General features: G+C 67.8%; 4 protein-coding genes across 13 annotated transcripts in view; 1 reads left to right on the top strand and 3 right to left on the bottom strand.

Moving 5' to 3' along the window:
- Nucleotides 1-305, bottom strand: part of LOC310888426 (dual specificity mitogen-activated protein kinase kinase 7-like) — a gene marked incomplete at its 5' end in the record, with an annotated part of 4714 nt that extends 4409 nt beyond the window's left edge. The window contains 1 exon segment of the mRNA XM_083815085.1: nt 237-305. Coding sequence (XP_083671211.1) covers nt 237-305 — 69 coding nt within the window.
- Nucleotides 306-678: 373 nt separating this feature from the next.
- Nucleotides 679-6028, top strand: LOC310888419 (uncharacterized protein). The gene is made up of 5 exons (XM_083815078.1): nt 679-769; nt 2563-2613; nt 3414-5370; nt 5456-5525; nt 5771-6028. Exons 2-3 carry the CDS (start codon nt 2577-2579, stop codon nt 4889-4891), a joined length of 1515 nt encoding a protein of 504 aa, XP_083671204.1. The 5' UTR covers nt 679-769; nt 2563-2576; the 3' UTR covers nt 4892-5370; nt 5456-5525; nt 5771-6028.
- A 350-nt stretch (nt 6029-6378) lies between these two features.
- Nucleotides 6379-21167, bottom strand: LOC310888425 (low-density lipoprotein receptor-like). Its single transcript, XM_083815084.1, has 19 exons — nt 20983-21167; nt 19116-19238; nt 17988-18110; nt 17524-17895; nt 17300-17425; nt 17081-17203; nt 16870-16992; nt 16591-16783; nt 15613-15670; nt 14453-14625; nt 13560-13787; nt 10941-11059; nt 10254-10393; nt 10007-10148; nt 9593-9736; nt 9279-9425; nt 8334-8408; nt 7782-7939; nt 6379-6553 (listed from the first exon to the last, which is right to left on the bottom strand). Exons 1-19 carry the CDS (start codon nt 21032-21034, stop codon nt 6518-6520), a joined length of 2655 nt encoding a protein of 884 aa, XP_083671210.1. The 5' UTR covers nt 21035-21167; the 3' UTR covers nt 6379-6517.
- Nucleotides 21168-22464: 1297 nt separating this feature from the next.
- The window catches only part of SMARCA4 (SWI/SNF related BAF chromatin remodeling complex subunit ATPase 4), a 31527-nt gene continuing 27781 nt past the window's right edge, over nt 22465-26210 (bottom strand). For 3 of the 10 annotated variants that reach the window (XM_083815049.1, XM_083815055.1, XM_083815052.1), the window contains 7 exons: nt 25519-25746; nt 24871-25124; nt 24401-24509; nt 24075-24176; nt 23841-23973; nt 23413-23552; nt 22465-22834 (listed from right to left, as the gene is read on the bottom strand). In XM_083815049.1, coding sequence (XP_083671175.1) covers nt 22802-22834; nt 23413-23552; nt 23841-23973; nt 24075-24176; nt 24401-24509; nt 24871-25124; nt 25519-25746 — 999 coding nt within the window. In that variant the 3' untranslated portion in view covers nt 22465-22801. Of the gene's footprint in view, nt 22835-23412; nt 23553-23840; nt 23974-24074; nt 24177-24400; nt 24510-24870; nt 25125-25518; nt 25747-26210 lie in introns of those variants that run through there. The other 7 variants (XM_083815051.1, XM_083815056.1, XM_083815053.1 and 4 more) reach the window with 4 other exon arrangements.

Genomic DNA, 26210 nt, shown 5'->3' with positions numbered 1-26210 from the left:
CCCCACCCCCCGGGACCCCCCCAGCCCTATGGGACCCCCCCGGCCCCCCCCCCGCCCCCCCCCAGCCCCCTGGGACCCCCCCCCACGGGTCCCCCCCGGAGCCCCCCAGCCCCACGGGGACCCCCGGAGCCCCCCGGGCCCCCCCGGTCCTCGGAGCCCCCGGCCCCCCCCAGCCCCCCGGTGCCCCCCCGGCCCCCCCCAGCCCCCGGTGCCCCCCCCGGCCCCCCCCCGCTCACGGCCAGCAGCACGCAGCAGGCCCCCAGCCCGAGCTGCAGCGGGCTCCGGCGCGGCCGCCCCCCGCCCATGGGGGCTCCAACGGCACCGGCACGGGGGGGGCGGGGCCGCAACGAGGGGGCGGGGCCAGAACGGAGGGGGCGGGGCCTAACGCCAAAAGGGGGCGGGGCCAGAACGGAGGGGCGGAGCCTAACGCCAAAAGGGGGCGGGGCCAGAACGGAGGGGGCGGGGCCAGAACGGAGGGGCGGAGCCTAACGCCAAAAGGGGGCGGGGCCAGAACGGAGGGGCGGGGCCTAACGCCAAAAGGGGCGTGGCCACGGCGGAAGGGGGCGGGGCTTAGCTGGGGCGGGTGGCGCGCGGCCAGGGCGGTGGGGGGGAGATGGGGGCGGGGCTAAGGCGGGAGGGGGCGTGGTCAAGGGGAGGGGCGGGGTCAGTGTGGGGGGAGGGGCTGGGGGCGTGGTCAGAGGGGGAGGGGCGGGGCCGGCGCTGGGCGGTGGCGGCGGCGCGGGAGGCTCCGGAGCGGCGGCGGCTGCGGGTCAGTACCGGGGGGGGGGGGGGGGGGGCGATGGGCTGGGGGGGCTGGGGGGCGGGGGGGGTTGTGGGGCGGGGGAGCTATGGGGCGGGGGGGTTATGGGGCGGGGGCTCTATGGGGCGGTGGAGCTATGGGGCGGTGGAGCTATGGGGCGGGGGATCTATGGGGCGATGGAGTTATGGGGCGGGGGCTCTATGGGGCGGGGGGTTATGGGGCGGGGGCTCTATGGGGCGATGGAGCTGTGGGGCGGTGGAGCTATGGGGCGGGGGGCTATGGGGTATGGAGCTATGGGGTGGGGGGGTTATGGGGCGGGGGCTCTATGGGGCGATGGAGTTATGGGGCGGGGGATCTATAGGGTGACGGAGCTGTGGGGCGATGGAGCTATGGGGCAAGGGGCTATGGGGTGATGGAGCTATGGGGCGGCGATGTGGGGCGACGGGGCTGTGGCGGGATGCGGTTATGGGGCAGTGGGGCTATGGGGTGAATGAGCTGTGGCGCGGCGATGTGGGGCTATGGGGCGGTGGATCTACGGGGCGATGTAGCTGCGGGGCGGTGGAGCTGTGGGGTGATGGGGCTATGGGGCGGCGGTGTGGGGTGATGGGGCTATGGGGTGATGTGGTTATGGGGCAGGGGAGCTATGGGGTGATGGGGCCATGGGACGGTGATGTGGGGCTAGGGGGTGGTGGGTCTATGGGGCGATGGAGTTATGGGTCAGGATCTGTAAGGTGATGGAGCTATGGGGCAGCGATGTGGGGTGATGGCGCTATGGGGCGGTGTAGCTGTGGGGTGGTGGGGCTATGGGGTGATGGCGCTATGGGGCGGTGTCGTTATGGGCAGGGGATCCATGGGGTGATGGAGATATGGGGTGGCAATGTGGGGTTATGGGGCGATGGGGCCGTGGGGCGGCGATGTGGGGCGACAGAGCAGTGCGGCAATGGAGTTATGGGGCGGTGAGGCTGGGGGGTGATGGAGCTATGGGGTGGGGGGCTGTGGGGTGACGGAGCTATGGGGGGGCAGTGGGGTGGTGGAGCTGGGGGCTGTGGGGCTGTGGGGCGATGGATCTATGGGGCGGTGGGGCTGGGGGATGAGGGAGTTGGGGGGCACGAGGGAGCTATAGGGCGAGGCGAGGGCGCTATGGGGCGATGGAGCTATGGGGTGGCGGAGTTGTGGGGCGGCGGCGCTATGGAGCTGTGGGGGCCGGTGGAGCCATAGGGCTTGTGGGGCGAGCGAACTGTGGGGCAAGGGAGCTGGGGGGCTGCGGGGTGACAGAGCTATAGGGCTATGGGATGACAGAGCTATAGGGCTATGGGGTGGCAGAGCTATAGGGCTGTGGGGTGACGGAGCTATAGGGCTGTGGGGTGATGAAGCTGTAGGCTGTAGGGCGGTGGCTCTATGGGGCGGTGGCTCTATGGGGCGGAGGCTCTATGGGGCGATGGCGCTATGGGGTGCCAGGTCCCACGGGCAGCCATGGGGCGCGGGCCCCGTCCCGCTCTCGCTGTGGGGCCTCGCCGGATCCGGAGCGCCGCCGCGCCCCTAATTGCTTCCATGTGCGGCCGAGGAGGCGCCGGAGGGGGAAGGCGGGCGCCCGGCCCAGCGGCCCCCCCGGGACCCCCCCCACACACACTTCCCGGGGCCGGACAGGGGTTGGGGGGCGTGGGCTGGGGGGGTCGGGGGGGGTCGGCGGGGTGCCCACGACCCCTCTGAGCCCCCAGAGCTGCTGGGGGGGGGGGGCTGCGAGGCTGGGCCCCCCCCCCCCCGTGCCCCCCACACGTCCCCGACCCCGTCCCCGTCCGCAGGTGACGGCGCCGCCATGGCCCAGGTGCTGCGCGTGGACGTGGCCTTCCCAGGTGGGTGGGGGGGGGGTCTCTGGGGGTCCCGGGGGGGCGGGAGGGGTCTCTGGGGGGGCTGGGGGCCAGGGCAGAGTCCTGGGGGCTGCTGGAGGGGGGGGGCTGGGGTCCCAGAGGGGCTGGGGGGGGGGGTTCTGGGCGGGGGGGGGGGGTCCTGGGTGCTGCTCGGGGTGGGGAGGGGGTCCCAGAGGGGATGGGGGGGGGGTCTTTGGGGTCCAAGGTGCCTGGGCCCCGGAGGGGATGGGGGTCGGGGGGGTCCCTGGGGTGCCTTAGGGGGTGGGGAGGGGGTCCTGGGTCACTGTAGGGAATGGGGAGGGGTCTGGGGGTCCCATGGGGATGGGGGTCCTATAGGGGCTGGGGGGGGGTCCCACAGAGGATTGGGTCTGGTAGGAAATGGGTCCTGTAGGGGGTGGTGGTCCCATAGGGAACTGGGGTGTCCCACAGCGATGGGGGTGGGGTCCCTTAGGGGTAGGGTCCCTTAGGGGGTGGGGTCCCATAGGGCATGGCACTCTGTAGGGAATGGGGCTGTCCCATAGCGATGGCTTTGGGGTCCCCCGGGAGGTGGGGATGGGGTCCCCCAGAGGATGGTGTCCTGTAGCGATGGGTTTGGGGTCCCCAAGGGGATGGGGTCCCCCATAGCAGTGGGTTTGGGGTCCCCCAGAGGATGGGGTCCCGTAATTGTACGTTTGGGGTCCCCAAGGGGATGGGGGCCCCCATAGCGATGCCTTTGGAGCCCCCCCCCACCCCACCCCGGGCCCAGCATCTCCGCCGCCACCCCCTTGCCCCCTCCCGCCCCGCAGGCCAAGCGCCCCCGTCCCCCGGCGCCCCCGGCTCGGCCCCGTACTCCCTGGAGACGCCGTACGGCTACCGCCTGGACCTCGACTTCCTCAAGTACGTGGAGGCCATCGAGAAGGGGCTGACGCTGCGCCGCGTGCCGGGGGGGCGCCGGCCCTCCCGCGCCTCCTGGGCCGCCTCGGCCGAGTCCCTCTGCGCCCGCGACCCCCGCGTGGAGCGGACGCTGCGGGGGGCTCGGCGGCGCCTGGAGGCCGACGAGGAGGAGGAGGAGGAGGAGGAGGCCGGGAGGAAGGCGGCGGCGGTGCCCTGGGCGGGGGGCTCGCCGGGGGCCGCGCCGCTGCGGCTGGTGCGGGAGCAGATGGCGGCGGCGCTGCGGCGGCTGCGGGAGCTGGAGGAGCAGGCGCGGGCGCTGCCGGAGCTGCGGCGTCGCCTCGAGCGGCTGCAGGACGAGAAACGGCTGCTGCTGGCCCGGCTCCGGCGCCCCGGGGGCTGCGCCTGCCCCTGCTCCTGCGGCACCGCCGGCGGCACCGAGCCGGGGGGCGACCCCCAGGGCGACGGCGGGGACGGCGCCGGTGAGGACGGGGTCAGCGCTGGCACCGGGACGGGCACCGGCATCGGCATCGGCACGGGCACCGGCAGCACCAGCGCCGGCATCGGTACCGGTACCGGTACGGGCACCGGCAGCACCAGTTCCGGCATAGGCACCAGTATCACCACCAGTTTCAGCACAGGCACCAGTACCGGTACTGGTTTGGGCACCGGCAGCACCAGTCCCGGCATAGGCACCGGTATCACCACCAGTTTCAGCACAGGCACCAGTACCGGTACCGGTATGGGCACCGGCAGCACCAGTTCCGGCATAAGCACCGGTATCACCACCAGTTTCAGCACAAGCACCAGTACTGGTCCTGGTATGGGCACCGGCAGCACCAGTCCCGGCATAGGCACCGGTATCACCACCAGTTTCAGCACAGGCACCAGTACCGGTACCGGTACGGGCACCAGCAGCACCAGTCCCGGCATAGGCACCAGTATCACCACCAGTTTCAGCACAGGCACCAGTACCGGTACTGGTATGGGCACCGGCAGCACCAGTTCCGGCATAAGCACCAGTTTGGGCACCGACATCACCAGTTCCAGCCCAGGCACCAGTACCGGTACTGGTATGGGCACCAGCAGCACCAGTTCCGGCATAGGCACCGGTATCACCACCAGTTTCAGCACGGGCACCCGTACCGGTACCAGTATGGGCACCAGCAGCACCAGTTTCAGCGTGGGCACCGATACCGCTACCAGAATGGGCCCCAGTACCAATACCAGTATGGCTATGGGCCCCGGCAGCACCAGTTTGGGCACCAGCATCACCAGTTCCCGCACAGGCACCGGTACCGGTACTGGGATGGGCACCAGCATTGGCACAGCAGCACCAGTTCCAGCACAATTACCGGTACCGATATGGGCACCAGTACCGGTACCAGTTTGAGCACCAGCACCACCAGTTTCGGTACGAGCACCGGTCCTGCCACCAGTACGGGCACCAGCGCCACCAGTTTCACCACCAGCGCCACCAGTTTCACCACCAGCATCACCAGTTTCACCACCAGCCCCACCAGTTTCACCACCAGCGCCACCAGTTTCACCACCAGCGCCACCAGTTTCGCCATCACTACGGGCCCCAGCCCCACCAGTTCCAGCGCAGCCCCCGCTCCCGGTACCAGTAGGGGCCCTGGCCCCACCGGCCCCCCCGGCCCCGGCCGGCGCTCGGTGGGGGTGGGCACGGAGGGGCCGCGGCGCCGCAGCGTGGCCGTGGGGGTGCCGGAGCCGGGGGTCCCGGGGGGGCCGGGGGGCTGGCGGGGCGCGTGGCGGTGCTGGAGGGGCAACTGCGGCGGGCGCTGGGCGAGCTGCAGGAGGCTCGGCGGCGCCTGGCCCAGCGGAACCCCCCCGGGACCCCCCCGGCCTCAGGTGAGTGAGGGGACACGGTGGGGGGGGGCACGGGGACGCTGGGGGGGGTCCTGGCACCGCTCACCCCCCCCCCTTTGTACTGCAGAGGCGGCGGCTGGGGGCGATGAGGAGGGGGAGGAAGGCTCCGGAGAGCCCCGCGGGGGGGGCGGCGGCAGGTAGGGGGGGGCTGGGGGGGGTTATGGGGTAATTGGGGGGGGATTTTGGGGGGGGGGTGATGGGGGCTGTTGTGGGGCTGGGGGCGGCTTGGGGGGTGAGGGGGGGGGTATGGGGCAATAGGGGGGGTAATATGGGGGGGGTATGGGGCAATGGGGGGGGCTATGGGGTGATGGGGGGGATGTGGGGCAATGGCGGGGGGGTCTCGGGGGGGGTCCCATACCTGACACCACCCCCCGACCCCCAGGCCAGGCTGGAGCTCGTCGAGCTCGGACGGGGAGAGCCCCGACAGTGAGTACCACGAGGCCGAGGAGGGGCCCCCCCCGGCGCCCCCCCAGCGCGGGTGAGGCCCCCCCCCCCAGGACACCCCCCCCCCTACACACACACGTCCGACATCCCGTGCACACGCGTGTGTCACGCCTGCGGCACACGTGTGCTCGACACGCAGGACCCCCCCCACACACGCCCACCCACCCCCCCTCAATAAAGCCCCCCCCACATAACAGCGCTGCCCCCCCCCCTTAATTTGGGGAGGGTCCGGGGGGGTCTGGGGGGGGGGAAGGACGAGGCGGGAGGCGAGGTAAGAAATAAATAGGGGGGTGTATTGCCGTGTGCCAGACACGGCGCCGGGGGGGGCCGGGGGGGTCCCGGCCCCCAGCTGGGGGGGGTCCCCGTGGGGCAGGGCCCCCCCCCGCGGAGGAAGGCCACGTTTGGGTGGATTTCTCACAGTTTAGGCACAAAAACCAGTGCGGGCGCGGGGGGCGCCGGCGCCGGGCTCCGGTTCCCAGGGGCGCGCGAGCGAGGCGGCTGTGCCGGGACGCGCTGGGCCATACTGGGCTGTACTGGGCCGTACTGGGCCGTGCTGGGCCGTGCTGGGTCTCCGCTCGCCGCCACCCCGGTGTCGGGGGGTGCTGGGGGCTGGGGGGGGCCGCGGGGCCCCCTCCCCACGCCGCCGACCTCGCCGTGGGCAGGATCCGGCCGCTCCCCGGCGCCCTCAGGCCGCGTCGTCCTCCAGGCTGACGGCCTGGCGCTGCGGGGGGCGTCAGTGGGGGGGGGGTGGGAGGGGGGGGGCAAGGCCCGTGCCCGAGACCCCCTCCCTGTACCCCAGAACCCCTCCCTGTGCCCCAAATCCCTTGCCCCAGGCCCCCTCCCCATCCCCAAGACCCCCTCCCCGTGCCCCCAGACCCTCTCCCCATGCCCCAGACCCCCCCCATCCCTGAGACCCTCTCCCTATGCCCCAACCCCCCCTTCCATGCCCCAGACCCCCCCTTCCCATACCCCCAGACCCCCTCCCCATCCCTAAGACCCCCTCCCCGTGCCCCCAGACCCCTCCCCCAGACCCCAGACCCCCTCCCCATGCCCCCAGACCCCCTCCCCATCCCTAAGACCCCCTCCCCGTGCCCCCAGACCCCTCCCCATACCCCAGACCCCCTCCCCATGCCCCCAGACCGCCTCCCCATACCCCCAGACCCCCTCCCCGTGCCCCCAGACCCCCCCCATACCCCCAGACCCCCTCCCCATGCCCCCAGACCGCCTCCCCATACCCCAGACCCCTTCCCCATGCCCCCAGACCGCCTCCCCATACCCCCAGACCCCCTCCCCATACCCCAGACCCCCTCCCCATGCCCCCAGACCCCTCCCCATACCCCCAGACCCCCTCCCCGTGCCCCCAGACCCCTCCCCATACCCCAGACCCCCTCCCCATGCCCCCAGACCGCCTCCCCTACCCCAGACCCCCTCCCCATGCCCCCAGACCGCCTCCCCATACCCCAGACCCCTTCCCCATGCCCCCAGACCGCCTCCCCATACCCCCAGACCCCCTCCCCGTGCCCCCAGACCCCCCCCATACCCCAGACCCCCTCCCCATACCCCCAGACCCCCTCCCCGTGCCCCCAGACCCCTCCCCATACCCCAGACCCCCTCCCCATACCCCCAGACCCCCTCCCCGTGCCCCCAGACCCCCCCCATACCCCAGACCCCCTCCCCATGCCCCCAGACCCCCTCCCCATCCCCGAGACCCCCCCATACCCCAGCCCCCCTCCCCATGCCCCAAAATCCCATGCCCCCATACCCCCTCCCCATCCCCGAGACCCCCCCATACCCCAGCCCCCCTCCCCGTGCCCCAAATCCCATGCCCCAGACCCCTCTCCCCATCCCTGAGACCCCCTCCCCATACCCCAGCCCCCCCCCCCCATGCCCCAGCCCCCCCCTACATACCCCAGCCCCCCCCCCCAACCGCCCCAGCCCCCCCGGCTCACCGCGGGGTAGCTGTAGCCGCCCTGCCCGCGCCCGGGGGGCTCCTCGTCCTCGGTGGTCTTCTGGTACACGGGGTTGTCGAAGTTGATGCTGTTGGTGCTGCGCAGCCGCCACGTCCTCCACAGCAGGCGGGCGCCAAAGGCCGCGAGGATGAGGAGCACTGGGGGGGGTTGGGGGGGGGGGCATCAGGGCTGGCCCCCCCCCCCCCCCAGGAACCCGCTGCAACGCCAGGACCCCCAGCAAAGAAGCCCCAATCCCAGGAACCCCCCGGTTGGGATCCCCCCGACAATGCTGGGACCCCCCCCAATGCTGGGCCCCCCCAGTTCTGGGACCCCCCCAACCCAGTTGTGGGACCCCCCAGTGCTGGGCCCCCCCCAGTCCTTCCCCCCCCCCACCTCAGTTCTGGGCCCCCCAGCCCATTTTGGGATGGGCAAGGCCCCCCCATCCCAAATCCCCCCATGCCGGGACCCCCCCATGCTGAGACCCCCACACCCCAGGACCCCCCCCAATCCCAGGACCCCCCCCCCCATGCTGTGTCCCCCCCCCAAACCTACCCAGGGGCAGGACGACCGCCAGCGCCGTGGGTCCCGTCCTTGGCCCCACGCTCCCCACGGCGTCACCGCTGAGAGCTGGCAAAGGGGAGGGGCGGCCGTCAGGGGGGCAGGGATGTGTGGGGCAGGGATGTGTGGGGCTGGGATGTGTGGGGCTGGGATGTGTGGGGCTGGGATGTGTGGGGCTGGGATGTGGGGCTGGGATGTGGGGCTGGGATGTGTGGGGCAGGGATGTGGGGCTGGGATGTGGGGCTGGGATGTGGGGCTGGGATGTGTGGGGCAGGGATGTGTGGGGCTGGGATGTGGGGCTGGGATGTGGGGCTGGGATGTGTGGGGCAGGGATGTGGGGCTGGGATGTGGGGCTGGGATGTGGGGCTGGGATGTGTGGGGCTGGGATGTGGGGCTGGGATGTGTGGGGCAGGGATGTGGGGCTGGGATGTGGGGCTGGGATGTGGGGCTGGGATGTGTGGGGCAGGGATGTGGGGCTGGGATGTGGGGCTGGGATGTGTGGGGCTGGGATGTGTGGGGCAGGGATGTGTGGGGCTGGGATGTGTGGGGCTGGGATATGTGGGGCCGGGATGTGTGGGGCTGGGATATGTGGGGCTGGGATGTGTGGGGCAGGGATGTGTGGGGCAGGGATGTGTGGGGCAGGGATGTGGGGCTGGGATGTGTGGGGCAGGGATGTGTGGGGCAGGGATGTGGGGCTGGGATGTGTGGGGCAGGGATGTGTGGGGCCGGGATGTGTGGGGCAGGGATGTGTGGGGCAGGGATGTGTGGGGCAGGGATGTGTGGGGCTGGGATGTGTGGGGCAGGGATGTGTGGGGCAGGGATGTGTGGGGCAGGGATGTGTGGGGCAGGGATGTGTGGGGCTGGGATGTGTGGGGCAGGGATGTGTGGGGCAGGGATGTGTGGGGCAGGATGTGTGGGGCAGGGATGTGGGGCCGGTACCTGTGGTGCCGTTCCCAGTGGCGCCGTTCCCGGCGGTGCCGTTCCCGGCGGTGCTGGGGCCTGGGGGGGCCCCGCTGAGCACCGGGGGCCGCGGCGAGGCCGTGGTGGGGCCGGGGGCTGCAGCCGTCGGGGTTGGGGCTGAAGGGTCTGGGGCGGGGGGAAGAAGAGGGTGAGCGGGACCGGGGTCCCAGGGGGGTCCCGGGAGGGTTCCGGGGGTTCCCGGGGGGGTCCCGGGAGGGTTCTGGGGGGTCCCAGGGGGGTCCCGGGAGGGTTCCAAGGGGGTCCCGGGGGGTCCCGGGGGGGTCCCGGGGTACCTGTCAGGCAGCTGCGGCCGTCGGGCGCCAGGCTCTGGCCGTCGGCGCAGGCGCAGGTGTAGCGGGGGCTGTGGGGGCTGATGTGGGGCGCGGGCAGGCAGAGGTACCCGCAGCCCCCGTTGTCCCGCGCGCACCAGTTCTCACCTGGGGGGCAGAGGTGAGATGGGAGGGGACGGGGACAGGGACGGGGACAGGGATAAGGACAAGGATGGGATGGGGACGGGGACAGGAGGGGAAGGGGACAGGGACGGGATGGGATGGAGACAAGGATGGGATAGGGACAGGGACAGGAGGGACACGGGGACGGAGCGATGGAAGGACACAGGGACGGAGGGACGGGGTACGGAGGGGACAAGGGCACCCGGACAGGGGGACGGAAGGACGGGGGGGGGACGGGGGGGGGGTCGCGGGTACCTGGGGGCTGCTTGAGGGCGTGCTGCAGGACCAGGTCCTCGGGCGAGAAGAGCCCCTCGGCCACGCGGCGCACGTCGGCGCCCGTCAGGCGGTTGGCGCTGAAGATGGCCTCGTTGAGGACGTCGGTCCAGAACACCGCGTCCTGCGGGCGCACGGCGTTGGCATGCGCCGGGGGGGGGGTGGGGGCGCAGGGGGTGTGTGGGGAGGGGGGGGGGGGGGGACGCGGCCGCCGCGGGGCCGGGCTCACCTCGAAGACGGTGACGGCGAAGGGGTGGGCGAGCGCCTGGGGGTCCACCAGCACCGTGCGGCGCTGGCCCCCGTCCACGTCGACGCTGGAGAGCGCGTGGAGCCGCGAGTCCACCCAGTAGAGGCGCTGCGAGGGGAGGTCTGCGGCCGGCGTCAGCCGCGGCACCGCGGAGGGGACCCGCGGGGTTGGGGACACGTGGGGACGGGGATGGGGGGACACGCAGGGACGGGGACACGTGGGGATGGGGACACGTGGGGACGGGGATGGGGACACGTGGGGACGGGGATGGGTGGGGACGGGGACGGGGACACGCAGGGACGGGGATGGGTGGGGACAGGGACGGGGACACGTGGGGATGGGGATGGGGACACGGAGGGATGGGGATGGATAGGGACAGGGACGGGGAAACGTGGGGATGGGGACACATGGGGATGGGGATGGGTGGGGACAGGGACCAGAATGGGGATGGGCGAGGGACTGGGACTGGCACTGGGACCAGTAGGGACCAGGACGCGTATGGGGACACGGATGGGGACATGGATGGGGACATGGATGGGGACAGGGACCGGGACCCAGATGGGGACGGAGATGGGGACAGGGACCCGCATGGGACACGGAGAGGGCAGAGAGCGGGGCGTGGATGGAGCCTGGGGACAGGGCCGGGGCCGGGGGCGCAGCGCCGCTCACCCAGCGTGATCCCGTTGGGCCACTCGATGCCCTCCGTCACCAGCGCGTAGTGGTCGGCGCCGTTGAGGCCGCTCTTGGCGATCTTGGCCGTGCTGCCCCAGTCGGTCCAGTACATGAAACTGGGGACGGAGCCAGTCCCAGTCACTGCCTGCCCCACGGGGGCCAGCAGAGCCGCATCCCCGCGTCCCCGCATCCCCTGGTGCCCCCCATGTCCCCAGAGGTCTCTTCCAACCTAAATGATTCTGTGATCTGTGTCCCAATGTCCCTCCATGACCCCCCACATCCCCCAATGTCCCCGTGTCCCCCCCAGATCCCCATGTCCCCATATTCCTGTGTCCCCATATCCCCACATCCCCATGCCCCATATCCCTGTCCCCGTCCCCATATCCCCATGTCCCCCTGTCCCCATGTCCCATGTCCCCCTATCCCTGTCCCCATATCCCCACATCCCCATACCCTCATGTCCCCATATCCCCCTGTCCCCATAGCCCCATATCCCCTTGTCCCCATATCCCTGACCCCATAACCCCATATCCCCTTGTCCCCAAACCCCCATAACCCCATGTCCCCATATCCCCATATCCCCTTGTCCCCACATCCCCCTATCCCCACATCCCCTTGTCCCCATATCCCTGTCCCCGTCCCCATATCCCCATGTCCTCCTGTCCCCCTGTCCCCACATCCCCATACCCCCATGTCCCCATATCACCCTGTCCCCATAACCCCATATCCCCTTGTCCACAAACCCCCATATCCCCATGTCCCCCTATCCCTGTCCCCATACCCCATGTCCCCATATCCCCCTGTCCCCATACCCCCATATCCCCTTGTCCCCACATCACCCTATCCCCACATCCCCATGTCCCTATATCCCTGTCCCCAAATCCCCCTGTCCCCGTCCCCGTATTCCCATGTCCCTGTCCCCATATCCCCACATCCCCATACCCCCATGTCCCACATCCCCATACCCTCATGTCCCCATATCCCCTGTCCCCACACCCCCATATCCCCATATCCCCATATCCCCACATCCCCATGTCCCCATATCCCTGTCCCCAAATCCCTGTCCCCGTCCCCATATCCCCATGTCCCCCCGTCCCCCTGTCCTGTCCCCACGCCCCCATATCCCCATGTCCCCATATCCCTGACCCCATAACCCCATATCCCCTTGTCCCCAAACCCCCATATCCCCATGTCCCCACATCCCCCTATCCCCACATCCCCATGTCCCCATATCCCTGTCCCCGTCCCCATATCCCCATGTCCCCCTGTCCCTGTCCCCATATCCCCCTGTCCCCATATCCCCACATCCCCATACCCCCACATCCCCATATCCCCCTGTCCCCACATCCCCATACCCCCATGTCCCCATATCCCCCTGTCCCCATATCCCCATATCCCCTTGTCCCCAAACCCCCATAACCCCATATCCCCATATCCCCATATCCCCTTGTCCCCATATCCCCCCTATCCCCACATCCCCTTGTCCCCATATCCCTGTCCCCGTCCCCATATCCCCATGTCCTCCTGTCCCCATGTCCCCACATCCCCACATCCCCATACCCCCATGTCCCCATATCCCCCTGTCCCCATGTGTCCCTGTCCCTGTCCCCATACCCCCATATCCCCATGTCCCCCTATCCCTGTCCCCATATCCCCACATCCCCATACCCCATGTCCCCATATCCCCCTGTCCCCATACCCCCATATCCCCTTGTCCCCACATCACCCTATCCCCACATCCCCATGTCCCTATATCCCTGTCCCCAAATCCCCGTCCACGTCCCCGTATCCCCATGTCCCTGTCCCCATATCCCCACATCCCCATACCCCCATGTCCCCACATCCCCATACCCTCATGTCCCCATATCCCCCTGTCCCCACACCCCCATATCCCCATATCCCCCTATCCCCACATCCCCATGCCCCCATATCCCTGTCCCCGTCCCCATATCCCCATGTCCTCCTGTCCCCATGTCCCCACATCCCCATACCCCCATGTCCCCATATCCCCTTGTCCCCACATCCCCCTGTCCCCGTCCCCATGTCCCCCTGTCCCCATGTGTCCCTGTCCCTGTCCCCATATCCCCATACCCCATGTCCCCCTGTCCCTGTCCCCATACCCCCATATTCCCCATGTCCCATATCCCTGACCCCATAACCCCATATCCCCTTGTCCCCCCAAACCCCCATATCCCCATGTCCCCATATCCCCATGTCCCCCTGTCCCCACATCCCAATACCCCCATGTCCCCATATCCCCATGTCCCCATAACCCCTTGTCCCCAAACCCCCATATCCCCATACCTCCATGTCCCCATATCCCCTTGTCCCCACATCCCCCTATCCCCATATCCCTGTCCCCAAATCCCCGTCCCCGTCCCCATATCCCCATGTCCTCCTGTCCCCATGTCCCCACATCCCCACATCCCCATACCCCCATGTCCCCATATCCCCCTGTCCCCATGTCCCTGTCCCCACATCCCCATGTCCCCAAATCCCCCTGTCCCTGTCCCCATGTCCCCAAATCCCCCTGTCCCCAAATCCCCCTCCCCTTGTCCCCCCGTCCCCACATCCCCCATCCCCACACCCCACACCCCTACACCCCCGTCCCCGTACCCGTGCAGCGGGTCGACCGCGATGGCGCGGGGCTTGGCGCCCGGCTCCCGCACCAGGGTCCTGCGGCGCGCGCCGCTGCTGTCGGCCACGGCCACGGCGCCCAGCTGCGAGTCGGTCCAGTAGAGGTTGCGGTGCACCCAGTCCAGCGCCAGCCCGTCGGGCGCCCGCAGCCCGGCCCCGATCACGGTGGCGGGGGCGCTGCCGTCGGCCAGCCCGGCTGCCGGGGCCCTGCGGGACGGGGTGGGTTCGGGATGGATTCGGGGGGGCGGGGGGGTGGTTTGAGGGGTTTCGGGGTCCCCAGGGGGTGGGGGGTCTCCAGGGAGGTATGGGTCCCGGCAGGGTTTTGGGGACCCATGGGGTTTTGGGGTCCTGGCGGGGGGGGTTGGGGTCCCAGTGAGGTTTGGGGGGTCCTGGCAGGGTTTTGGGGGCCCATGGGGTTTTTGGGGTCCTGGGAGGGAGGGTTTTGGGGTCCCAGTGAGGTTTGGGGGGTCCTGGCAGGATTTTGGGGGCCCAGCAGGATTTTGGGGTCCTGGGGGGGAGGTTGGGGTCCCAGTGAGGTTTGGGGGGTCCTGGCAGGGTTTTGGGGGCCCATGGGGTTTCTATGGCCCCCAATGGGGCTTTTAGGGTCTGGGTGGGGGGGTGTCCTGGGGAGCTTTGGGGGCCCTGGTGGGGTTTTTGGGGTCCTGGAGGGGCTTTGGAGGTCTTGGTGGGGTTTTGGGGGTCCTGGTGGGGATTTTAGGGGTCCCGGTGAGGTTTTCGGGGTTCTCTGGGGGTACTTTTGGAGTCCCAGCAGGGTTTTTGGGGTCCCAGCAGGGTTTTCATGTCGCAGCTGGGCTTTTGAGGCCCCGGGGCTGGTTTTGGGGGTCCCGGGGGGGTTTCGGGGTGCCCCTCACCGGTAGATCTTGCGCTGGGAGAGGTCGGACCAGTAGATGGTGTCGGCGGCGACGTCCACGTCCAGCGCCACGGCGTGCTTGAGGCGCCCCAGCAGCCGCGTGTAGTTGCTGCGGTCCAGGGCCAGGCGCCGCACCTCGTGGCGCGTGGTGAAGAGCAGCGCGGCCTGCGGGGGCTGCGGGCACCGGGGGCTCAGCGGGGGGACCCCAGCACGAGTCCCGGGGGGGGGGGAGAATGGGGGGGTTTGGGGGGGATTTGGGGGGAAATGGGGGGGATTTGGGGGGAAATGGGGGGATTTGGGGGGAAATGGGGGGATTTGGGGGGAAATGGGGGGATAAATTGGGTGGAATGGGAGGGGATTTGGAGAGAAATGGGGGAATTAATTGGGGGAAATGGGGATAAATTAGGGGAAATGGGGATAAACTGGGGGAATGGGGGGATTTGGGGGAAATGGGGATAGACTGGGTGGAAATGGGGATAAACTGGGGGGATATGGGGAGATTTGGGGGGAAATGGAGGGGAATGGGGGAAATGGGGGGGATTTGGAAGGAAATGGGGGGGATTTGGGGGGAAAAGGGGGAATAAATTGGGGGAAATGGGGATAAATTAGGGAAATGGGGATAAACTGGGGGAATGGGGGGGATTTGGGGGTAATGGGGGGGATTTAGGGGGAAATGGGGGAGATTTGGGGGAAATGGGGATAGACTGGGTGGAAATGGGGATAAACTGGGGGGATATGGGGGAGATTTGGGGGGAAATGGAGGGGAATGGGGAAATGGGGGGGATTTGGAAGGAAATGGGGGGATTTGGGGGGAAAAGGGGAATAAATTGGGGGAAATGGGGATAAATTAGGGGAATGGGGATAAACTGGGGGAATGGGGGGGATTTGGGGGTAATGGGGGGTTTGGGGGGAAATGGGGGAATAAATTGGGGGAAATGGGGATAAATTAGGGGAAATAGGGATAAACTGGGGGAATGGGGGGGATTTAGGGGAAATGGGGGGGGATTTGGGGAAATGGGGGTAGACTGGGTGGAAATGGGGATAAACTGGGGGGATTATGGGGGAGATTTGGGGGGAAATGGAGGGGAATGGGGAAATGGGGGGGATTTGGGGGGAAATGGGGGGATAAATTGGGAGAAATGGGGGGAAATGGGGACAAACTGGGGATAGGGGAATTTGTAGGGAAACGGGGGAATAGATCGGGGGAAGTGGGGATAAACTGGGGGGAAATGGGGGGGAAATGGGGGGATAAATTGGGAGAAATGGGGATAACTGGGAGAAATGGGGGGATACGGGGGGAATGGGGATAAATTGGGGGGAAATGGGGGGATAAATTGGGTGGAATGGGAGGGGATTTGGAGGGAATGGGGGGAAATGGGGATAAATGGGGGGGATTTGGGGGAAATGGGGAATAAATTGGGGGAAATGGGGATAAATTAGGGGAAATGGGATAAACTGGGGGAATGGGGGGGGATTGGGGGAAATGGAGGGGGATTTAGGGGAAATGGAGGGATTTGGGGAAATGGGGATAGATGGGTGGAAATGGGGATAAACTGGGGGGATATGGGGGAGATTTGGGGTAAATGGGGGGATTTGGGGGTAAATGGGGTGGATAAATTGGGGGAAATGGGGATAAACTGGGGAGAATGGGGGATTTGGAGGGAAATAGGGGGATAGATTGGGGGAAGTGGGGATAAACTGGGGGGATATGGGATAAATTAGGGGAAATGGGGGGAATGGGGATAACTGGGGAATGGGGGGATTTGGAGGTAAATGGGGATAAATGGGGGGGATTTGGGGGTAAATGGGGGGATAGATTGGGGGAAATGGGGATAAACTGGGGGATATGGGGAAAATTGGGGAAATGGGGGAAATGGGGGATAAATTGGGGAAATGGGGATAAACCTGGAGGGAATGGGGATAAATTAGGGAAATGGGGATAACTGGGGGGAATGGGGGAGGATTTGGAGGGAAATGTGGGGAAATGGGGATAAATGAGGGGGGATTTGGGGTAAATGGGGGGATATGGGGGAAACTGGGGGAAAGGGGGGGATTTGGGGGGAAATGGGGATAAACTGGGGGGAAATGGCGATAAGCTGAGGGAAATGTGGGGGATAAATTGGGGGAAACTGGATAAACAGGGGGAAATGGGGGAGGGGGAAAGCGGGGTGCAAAGGGGGAGATCGGGGGGGGGCCGTGCACCCACCCACGGCGCGGCAGGCGTTCCCGGCGGGCTCCATGCGGTAGCCCTGCTCGCACTCGCACTTGTAGCTGCCCGGCAGGTTGCGGCAGCGCTGCCCGCACGTCTGCGGGTCCTGGCACTCGTCGACGTCTGCGGGGAGACCGGGGTGGGGGGTGGGGGGTCAGGGGGGTGGTTTTGGGCTCGGGGGGGCTCGGGGGGGCTCAGGGGGCGCCCACCTTCGCAGCGCTTCCCGTCGGGGCCCAGGCGGAAGCCGTCGGGGCAGAGGCACTCGTAGCCCATCGGCAGGTCCCTGCAGACGTGGGAGCAGCCCCCGCCGCCGAGCAGGCACTCGTTGACGCCTGGAAATGGAGGAAATCAATCAATCGATCAATCAATCAACCCCGGTGGGGGTGAGAGGTGGGGGGGGTGGGGGGTTCCCGTCCGCACCGCACTCCTTGATGGGTTCATCCGACCAGTCCCGGCAGTCGCGGAGCTGGTCGCAGACGCGCTGCAGGGGGATGCACTCGCCCGAGCGGCACTTGAACTGGTGGGGGCCATCGCAGGCGGTCACTGGGGGGGGGACGGGGGGAGGACACGGGGCCGTCAGCGCCCGCCACGTGCGCGTGTGTCCCCCCCCCACCCCACCCCCCCGTGGCCGCCACGCACCGTTGTGGCAGCCGTCCTCGTCGGAGCCGTCGGCGCAGTCGTGCTCGCCGTCGCACTGCCGCGTGCCCGGCACGCAGCGCCCGTCGCCGCACTGGAACTGGTCGGGACGGCACGTGGCAGCGGGGGCTGTGTGCGTGGGGGGGGGGCATTGGGGGTCAGGGGCGCTCGCTGAGCCCCCCCACCCCCCAGACCCATCCTGGGACCCCCCGTGGGGCGCAGCCTACCGCAGCCGTCCTCGTCGGAGCCGTCGCGGCAGTCGGGGCTGCCGTCGCAGCGCCAGCGCCGGTGGATGCACTCGCCGCTGCCGCAGGGCACCTGCAGCGGGGGGCAGGTGGCGGCGGGGGGCCGGGGGCCGCAGACCGAGGGCCACTCGTCGGAGCCGTCGGGGCAGTCGGCGTCGCCGTCGCAGCGCCATAAGGCGGCCACGCAGCTCGAGTCGTTGCAGGCGAAGTCGTGGGGGTCGCAGGTGGCGGCCGGGGGGCACCCGGCCTCGTCCGCCCCGTCCTCGCAGTCCCGCTCCCCGTCGCAGGCGAAGGCGAGCGCCACGCAGCCCCCGTCGCCGCAGCGCAGCTGGTCGGGGGCGCAGGACCGGGGGGCTGCCGAGGGGACCCCAGAGTTGGCATCGGGGGGGGGGGGTGCGAGGGGTCCCCGAGTCCCCCCCCCCCCCCCCCCCAAGCCCGGCACTCACGGCAGTCCCGCTCGTCGGAGCCGTTCTCGCAGTCCTCGTGCCCGTTGCAGCGCCAGGACGCGGGGACGCAGCGGCTCAGGCGGCCGCCGCAGCTGAACTCGGACGGGGCGCAGGGCAGGGAGCCTGGGGGAGACGGGGGCTGGCACCGGGAGGGGGGGCACCGGGCGGGGGGCACCGCGTGGGGACGTGGGGGAACCGGGCGGCGAGGGATGGTGCAGGGAGAGGGGAGCTGAGGGGGGGCCCAGCACGGCGCAACGCAGCGTGGTGCTGCACGGCGTGGGGGGGAGGAGGAGGAGAGAAAGGGGAAGAGGAGAAAGAGGAGAAAAAGCTAGCGGAGAGAAGCAGGAGGGAGAAGAGAGAGAGGGAAAATAGGAAAGGAGGAGAGAGAGAAGAAGAGAAAAAGAAAAAAAAGAGAGGAAACAGAAGGAGAATTGGGAGAAGAGATGAAAAAAGAGAAAAGGAGAAGAAGAAAGGAGAGAGAAGAAAGAAGGAGGATGAGAGAAAGAAAGAAGAGAATGAAGAGGAGAAAGAACTATAAAAGTTGGAAAGAAAGAGGAGAGGAGAGGAGAGGAGAGGAGAGGAGAGGAGAGGAGAGGAGAGGAGAGGAGAGGAGAGGAGAGGAGAGGAGAGGAGAGGAGAGGAGAGGAGAGGAGAGGAGAGGAGAGGAGAGGAGAGGAGAGGAGAGGAGAGGAGAGGAGAGGAGAGGAGAGGAGAGGAGAGGAGGAAAAAAGAAAGAAGGTGGAGAAGGAGAAGGAGAAGGAGAAGGAGAAGGAGAAGGAGAAGGAGAAGGAGAAGGAGAAGGAGAAGGAGAAGGAGAAGGAGAAGGAGAAGGAGAAGGAGAAGGAGAAGACGGCATGGCAAGGTATACATGGTATGGCACGGCACGGCACAGCACAGCACATTATGGCACAGCATGGCAGAGTCTGGCATGGTACGGCACAACATGGCACAGCACAGCACGGCACAGCGTGGTATGGCACAGCAAGGCAGAGTCTGGCATGGCACGGCACAGCACCGTAGGGCATGGAACTGCACAGCACCGCGCGGCACAGCAGCACCGTACGGTGCATGGCACAGCGCTGCTGCACGGCACGGCCCCGCGCGGCACGCGGCGGTCGCGGCACTCACGGCAGGTCGCGGGCGTCTCGTCGGAGCCGTCCCGGCACTCGGCGCTGCCGTCGCACACCCACTTGGCGGAGATGCAGGCGCCGTCCCCGCACCGGAACTGGCCGTGGCCGCACGGCTCGGCCCCTGCGGCACCGGGCGCTGAGCGGCGGCACCGGCACCAGCCCCCAGACCCATTTTGGGGCCCCCAGCCCCATTTTGAGACCCCCAGCTCCATTTTGGGACCCCTCCCAGATCCATTTTGGGGCCCCCAGCCCCATTTTGAGACCCCCAGCTCCATTTTGGGACCCCCCAGCGCCATTCTGGGACCCCCAGCCCCATTCTGGGCCCCCCCTAGCCCCATCTTGGAACCCTCAGTCCCATTTTGGGTCCCCCCAGTCCCATTTTGGGTCCCCCCAGTCCCATTTTGGGACCCCCCAGACCCATTTTGAGACCCCCCGGACCCGTTTTGAGACTTCCAGCCCCATTTTGAGACTCCCAGCCCCATTTTGAGACTCCCAGCCCCATCTTGAGACCTCCCCAGTTCCACTTTGGGCCCCCCCCAGCCCCATTTTGGGATCCCCGGGCCCATTTTGGGGCTAAACCCCACGATTTGAGACACAAGCGAGACTTGGGAGACGGTTTGGGGGACTTTGGACTTTGCTTGGGGACTGCTGGGGCACGAGGCCGCCCCTTGGGACCCTTTCAGCCCCCTCTGAGCCCTTTTTAGGCCCTTTTCAGGCCCCTTTCGGCCCCTTTGGGCCCCCCCTCAGCCCCTCCGGGGGTCCCGGGGTCCCCGCGGCCGCCCCCAGCCCTCGCCCCGCCGCGCTGCCATTGGCCGCCGCCGCGGTGGCCAGTTGGCCCCCGGGCCAATAGGAAGCGCGGGACACGCCTCGGGGGGCGGTGCCACGCAAGGGGATTGGGCCGGGGCGGAGAGGGGCGGGGCAGAGCCGCCCTCGCCACGCCCACCGCGCCCCCTGCCCTCAGTCATGGCGGCGGCCATGAGGGCGGTGGTGGGGACCCCCCCCCCCCCCCTGCTGTCCCCCCCCGGCCCCGGTGCCCAAAGCCCCCCGAGAACGCGGGGGGGGGAGGGGCTGGGACCCCCCCCGAGCCCCCCGGGGAGCCCCTCAGTGCCCCGGGGACCCCTCCCCAAAACCCCGAGACCCCCCCCCAGCACCCCAGGACCCTCCTAAGCACCCCCAGGTTCCCCCCCCAGCACCCCGGGACCCCCCCTCAGACTCTCGGGCCCCCCCCCCAGCACTCCCAGGACCCCCCCAGCACCTTGAGACCCCCCCCCCAGCACCCCCAGGGACCTCCCACAGCATCCCGGGACCCCCACCGGCACCCCCAGGATCCCCCCAGCACCCCGGGGAGCCCCTAAATGCCCCGGGGAGCCCCTCAGCACCCCCTCAGCGCTTCCCAAGTCCCCCGGGGACCCCCCCCAGCCCCACGCCAGCCTCACCCAAGCCCCCCCTTAACCCCCCCCAAAGCCTCCCCTCGTCTCCCACCACCGCGTCCCGGCACCGGGCACCACCGCGTCCCGGCACCACCACCACCACCGGGCACCATCGTCCCCCAGCACCGGGCACCAATGGCACCGGACACCACCGGCACCGGGTACCGCCATGTCCTGGCACCACCGGCACCGGCCACCGCCACCACCGGCCACCACCGCGCCCCGGCACCAGCTACCACCGCACCCCAGCACCACCGTGCCCCGGGACCACCACCGCCACCGGGCACCACCATGTCCCGGCACCACGGGCACCGGCTACCACCGTGCCCTGGCACCGCCGGCACCGGGCACCACCGGCACCGGCCACCACCACACCCCGGCACCGGCCACCACCGCGCCCCGGCACCTCGGTCCCCGCCCGGCGAAGCCCCTTACCTGTGAGCATCACCAGCAGCGCGCCACCGAGCAGCGCCCACGCGCATGCCATGCTGCCGCCCGCCACGCTGCGGCCTCGCCGCGAGGCACCGGGCACGACGGGAGCCCCCGGACGACAACGACACCGACGACGGCGGCGACGGTGACGCCGACGATGCCGGCCGGGGCCGTGCGCTGCCGCCCTTCGCTCTCGCCCCGGCGCAGGGGAGGGGTTTGAGCATGGGGTGATTTTCAAAACTGCTCCACATCATGCGAGGAGGAGGAGCGCCCGACCGCACGATGTGACATCGGCGCCTTAACTCTTCCCCCGCCCGGCCTCCGCGGACGGACGGACGGACACGGGTACGGACAGACGGACGCGGAAGGATACGGACGGACACGGGTGGATACGGACAGACGGACACGGACAGAGCCCTGTCCCCGTCCCCCCACCGGGGTCCCCCCCGGCCCCCTTCCCTTTTCCACGCTCGGCGGCCGGATTCCCCCCCCGGCGCCGCTCAATGAACCGCTGCCCGCCCACCGCCGCCACCGCCCGCAGCACACGATTTTGGGGTGGTTTTGGCCACTTTTGAGGTGTTTTTATCTCTTTTTGGGGTGTTTACTTCCCTTTTGTGGTGTTTTCGTTCCCTTTTGGTGTGTTTTCATCTCCTTTTAGGAAGTTTTCATCCCTTTATGGGGTGGTTTTGTCCCTTTTTGGGATGTTTCCGTCCCCTTTTGGGGTGCTTTGCACCCCCCCCCTTGAGATAAAGCTATGCTGGAAGCCAGCCCCACACCCAGCAGGAGCCCCACAAAGGGAGTAAATCCCCCCAGGTGGGGTAAATCCTCCCCCCAAAGGGGGTAAAACCCCTTAAAGGGGCAAAGTCCTCCCCGGAAGGGGGTAAGTCTCCCCTAAAGGAGGAGAAATCCTCCCCCTAAAGGGGGGGGTAAATCCCCCTAAAGAGGGCAAATCCCTCCCCAAAGGGGGGTAAGTCTTCCCCCAGAGGGGGGTAAATCCTTTCCCAAAGGCGCTAAATCCCCCTAAAGAGGGTAAATTCTCCCCCAAAGGGGGGTAAATCCCTCCCCCGAAGTAGTAAGTCCTCCCCCAAAGGGGGTGCAAGTACCCCTAAAAAGGGTAAATCCTCCCCCAAAAGAGTGTAACCCGCCCCCCAAGAGGGTAAATCCTCCTCCAAAGGGGGTAAATGCTCCTGAAGGTGTAAATCCACCTGAAGGGGGTAAATTCCTTTCCCCAAAGGGGGTAAATATCCCCCTGAAGTGGGGGAATGCCCCCCCAAAGGGGGTAAATGCCCCTGAAGGTGTCAATTCCTTCCCCTAAAGGGGGGTAAATATCTCTCTAAAGAGGGAAAATCCCCCCCAAAGGGGGAAAATCCCCCCCAGATGGGGGTAAATCCCCCCCAAATAGGGGTAAATCCCCCCCCAAGCACCACCCTCCATCCCCCCCCCAGCTCCCCACCCGCGGCAGGACGCAGCGGAGGCGCGCAGCGGTTCCGTCTCGTTTAATTTATTACTGCTTGAAATCCAGTGACATCGACACGCGCGGCCGGCGGCGGGCGGCCACGAGCCGCGACCTCCAGCGAGCCACCGAAAACAGTACCGCTGCTGAAAATGGGGCGGAAAAGAGGAAAAACCGGGGAGCGAGCGCTCCCTGTGAACAGTTAATGCTGTTACGAAGGCTACCGAGGCCGGGGCGCGGCGGGACGCGGACGGTCCTACATCTCTCGGCGGTATAAATATGGGATTTTTCGGACAGGTTACTCGAGGCTGGGACTACGGCGTTGCTACCCGTTAGAGCTAAGGGGGGACGGGGCCGTGGGAGGGGGGTTCAGTCGTCTTCGGTGCCGCTGCCGGAGCGATCCTGCGGGGGGAGAGAGGAGGTTAGGGCTGGATGGGGGGGGTTGGGGGAGAAGAAGGGGGTTTGGGGGAGAAAGAGGGGGCTTGGGGGGCGAAAGAGGGCGTTTTGGGGGAAGAAGAGGTCATTTTTGGGGAAAAAGAGGGGGCTGGGGGGAGAAAGAGGGGGTTTGGGGAGAAAAAGACGGCATTTTGGCGGAGAAAGAGGGCATTTTGGCGGAGAAAGAGGGCATTTTGGGAAAAAAAGAGGGCATTTTGGGAAAAAAAGAGGGCATTTTGGGGGAGAAAGAGGGCATTTTTTGGGGAAAAAGAGGGGGCTGGGGGGAGAAAGAGGGCATTTTGGGAGAAAAAGAGGGCGTTTTGGGAGAAAAAGAGGGCGTTTTGGGAGAAAAAGAGGGGGCTGGGGGGAGAAAGAGGGCATTTTGGGAGAAAAAGAGGGTGTTTTGGGGGAAAAAGAGGGGGCTGGGGGGAGAAAGAGGGTGTTTTGGGAAAAAAAGAGGGCATTTTTGGGGAAAAAGAGGGGGCTAGGGGAGAAAGAGAGGGCATTTTTTGGGGAAAAAAGAGGGCGTTTTTTGGGGGCCTCACCTCCTCCTGCTCCTCCTCGCTGTCGTCGTCGCTCACCACGGGCTTGGCGCGGGAGCCGCGGCTGGTGCGCCTGCGGCCCTTGAGCCGCTCCTGCGCCTTCTCCTTCCGCCCCAGTTTGATTTTCACCTTCACGGACCGGGCTGCGGGGGGAAGGGGGAGCCGCCGTCACACCAGGACGACGCGGGGGCTCCCCCAGTCCCCCCCCAGACCCCCCCAACCCCCCCAGTCCCCCCCCTCCCCACATCCCGGTGCCCCCGTCCCGGCTCCCGTCATCCCCGCTGTCCCGGGGCAGGGTGCGGGCAGCGTGCGCTTCCCCCGGGCACGCCGCCACAGCCCTGCCCGGCGGGAGGGAGGAGGTTCGGGGCCGTTCCCCCCCCCCACCCCCCCATCCACCACCCCCCGACCCCCGCTGCTGGGGGGGGACTCACCCTCTGATTCAGATCCTTCCTCTTCGCCTTCCTCCTCCTCCTCACTGTCCTCACCTTCGCTCTCCTCCTCCTTCTCGATTTTCTGCCTCACGCTGGTGAAGACGGACTGCAGCACGATGGAGTCCTCGTAAATCTGGGGGGGGGGACGGCGGGAGGGTGAGGAGGGGGACGCCCCGAGACCACCCCCCAGCGTCCCGGTCCCACCCCACGGCCCCGGTGGCGGCGTGGCCTTACCAGGGAGCCCTCGAGGTTGAAGGTCTGCGCGTTCTGGCACAGCAGCATCACGTCCTTCTCCAGGTCGTTCAGGCTGCGGTACTTGTGGTTGCGGATGCGCTCCTGCGGGGGCGGAAAAACGGGGTCAGGCCCCCTCAAACCTCCTCTCCGTGCCCCAAAACCTCCCCTCGGTGCCCCAAAACCTCCCCATGGCGCCCCAAAACCTCCCCTCGGAGCCCTAAAACCCTCCCGGTGCCCCAAAACCTCCCCCCGGTGCCCCCCATTTCACCCGTACCCCCCCGCGAGGAGCCGGGATTTTTTTTTTAATTTATTTATTTTTTTTATACCTTGATTTTCTTGAAGTCGACCGGCTTGCGGATGAGCTCGTAGTACTCGGGCAGCTCCTTGCGGGAGGGGAGCTGGATGAAGACCTCGCTGAGCTGGCGGCCACTGCTGCTGCACGGCAAGAGGGACGGCGCGTCAACGGGAGCACCGCGCGTCCCGCGACCCGCGCGACGGAGCCGCCCGCGCTGCGCCACGCGCCCTCAGCTGCCTAATTAATTAATTAGCCAACTGCTCATTCCCAGCCCGCCTGAGGGAGCTGCTTCCACCGCTGGCCGGCCACGCGCGGCATTTGGCAAGCAGCTTTGGGTTTTTGAGCTTCCCAACGCCCCGCCGACCTCGGCGGCCACCCCGAGGGGGATGGCACGGGCGGCGTGCCCGGCGGTTGGGCGGCGTGCCCGGCGTCGGGGCCGTGCGCTGCAGTGCCCGCGTCGAAAGCGCTCGGGCCCCCCCGCTTCTCCCTCCCCTCTCCTACCTGTCCTTGTACTTGATGACGGCGTCCACGATCTTCTTCATCTTTTTGGTGAGGTTGGGCGGGTTCGGGGAGAGCTTCTCGGCCGGCGGCCGGCCGCGCTTCTTCTGCTTCTTGCTCTCCTCGTCCTTGTCCCGGCTGCGGGTGCTGGTGGTGGGGGTGGCGGAGCCCACGTCCGTGTCCCGCTTGCGCTTGCGGGAAGACTTCTTCTGGCGCACCTCCTCCTCAATCTCCTCCAGCGTGCCCTCCTCGATCGCCTGCCCGGGGAGCAACGCGGGAGCCGCTAGCACGGAGGCCCCCAGACCTCCCTGAGCTGCCCCCCCCGGCCCAAACCCAAAGCCCCAACTCGGTCTCAGGGGGCTGCGCGCGGCTCCCGGGCGGCTCCGGGTGCATGACGGTCCCCTTGTTATGGCGGGGGGGTCACCGAGTTCTGATATTTGTGGGGTATTTGGGGAGGAAACGAGGCTGAGGAGAGGCCGGCACGGTTCCGGCGCCACCTCCCCGCCGCGGACGGGGCCGCCCGAGGGCGTTTTAACGGGGCGCCCGCCTCGGTAGCGCCCGCGAGCGCGTGCTGGGAACGCCGGCACCCCCAGGACGGACGGACGGACGCAAGCACGGGGCTGAGGAGGCCAACGGAGAAGGGTGCTGTACCATGTATACCTTGAGCCACTGCTTCTCCGTCAGCGAGTCGCTGTAGTCCACCTCCTTGCGGTGCCGGGAGCCTCGCCCGAACATTTTTTCCTCCTCCTCCTCGCACGTTAACCTCTCCACCTCGGCGTCGTCCTTGATGATCCACGAGGGCAGCTCGTCCTCCTCCATCAGCCGCGGCTTGCGCTTGGGGTTGCGCGCCTCCTCCCGCCGGCGGTCCAGGTCCATGCGCTGCAACGAGACGGGGGTGAGCTGGGGGGCTGCCGCCGGGCTCCGGGGGGGGGCTGCTGCGGCCCTAAATCCTCCTGGGGGGCCACGGCACGGCCTCGGGGGAGCGCGGGGCCGGGTGGGGAGAGCCGCCGGCAGGAGTGGAAAACGTTTCGGTGGCCGCCGGCTCGCCGCAGCTCGGTAGAGACTGCTGGAATGAGGGCAGGCATACGGCCCGGTCAGGGGGAGAGGGGGGCAGTAATTAATTAGCGGCTGGAGCTCGTTAGCTGCGGGGCTGCGAAGCTCGCCCCTCTCTGCCGCCGAGTCCCTGAAGGACTCCAGGCCGGCGTCGGGCACGGGGCGCGGGCGTCAGCGCCGGGAGTTAACGGGGCTGCGACTTCAGACATGGCACGGGCAGCAAATATCCGGCTCTAATTAACGCTCTGCCATTAACGCCGCCGTTCTAATTAACGCTTTGCCATTCCCAG

Source organism: Anser anser (genome assembly GCF_964211835.1).
Source record: "Anser anser genome assembly, chromosome: 35".
Lineage (NCBI taxonomy): Eukaryota > Metazoa > Chordata > Aves > Anseriformes > Anatidae > Anser > Anser anser.
The sequence above is the reverse complement of the archived record's forward strand: the minus strand, read 5'-3'. Positions and strand labels throughout refer to the sequence as shown.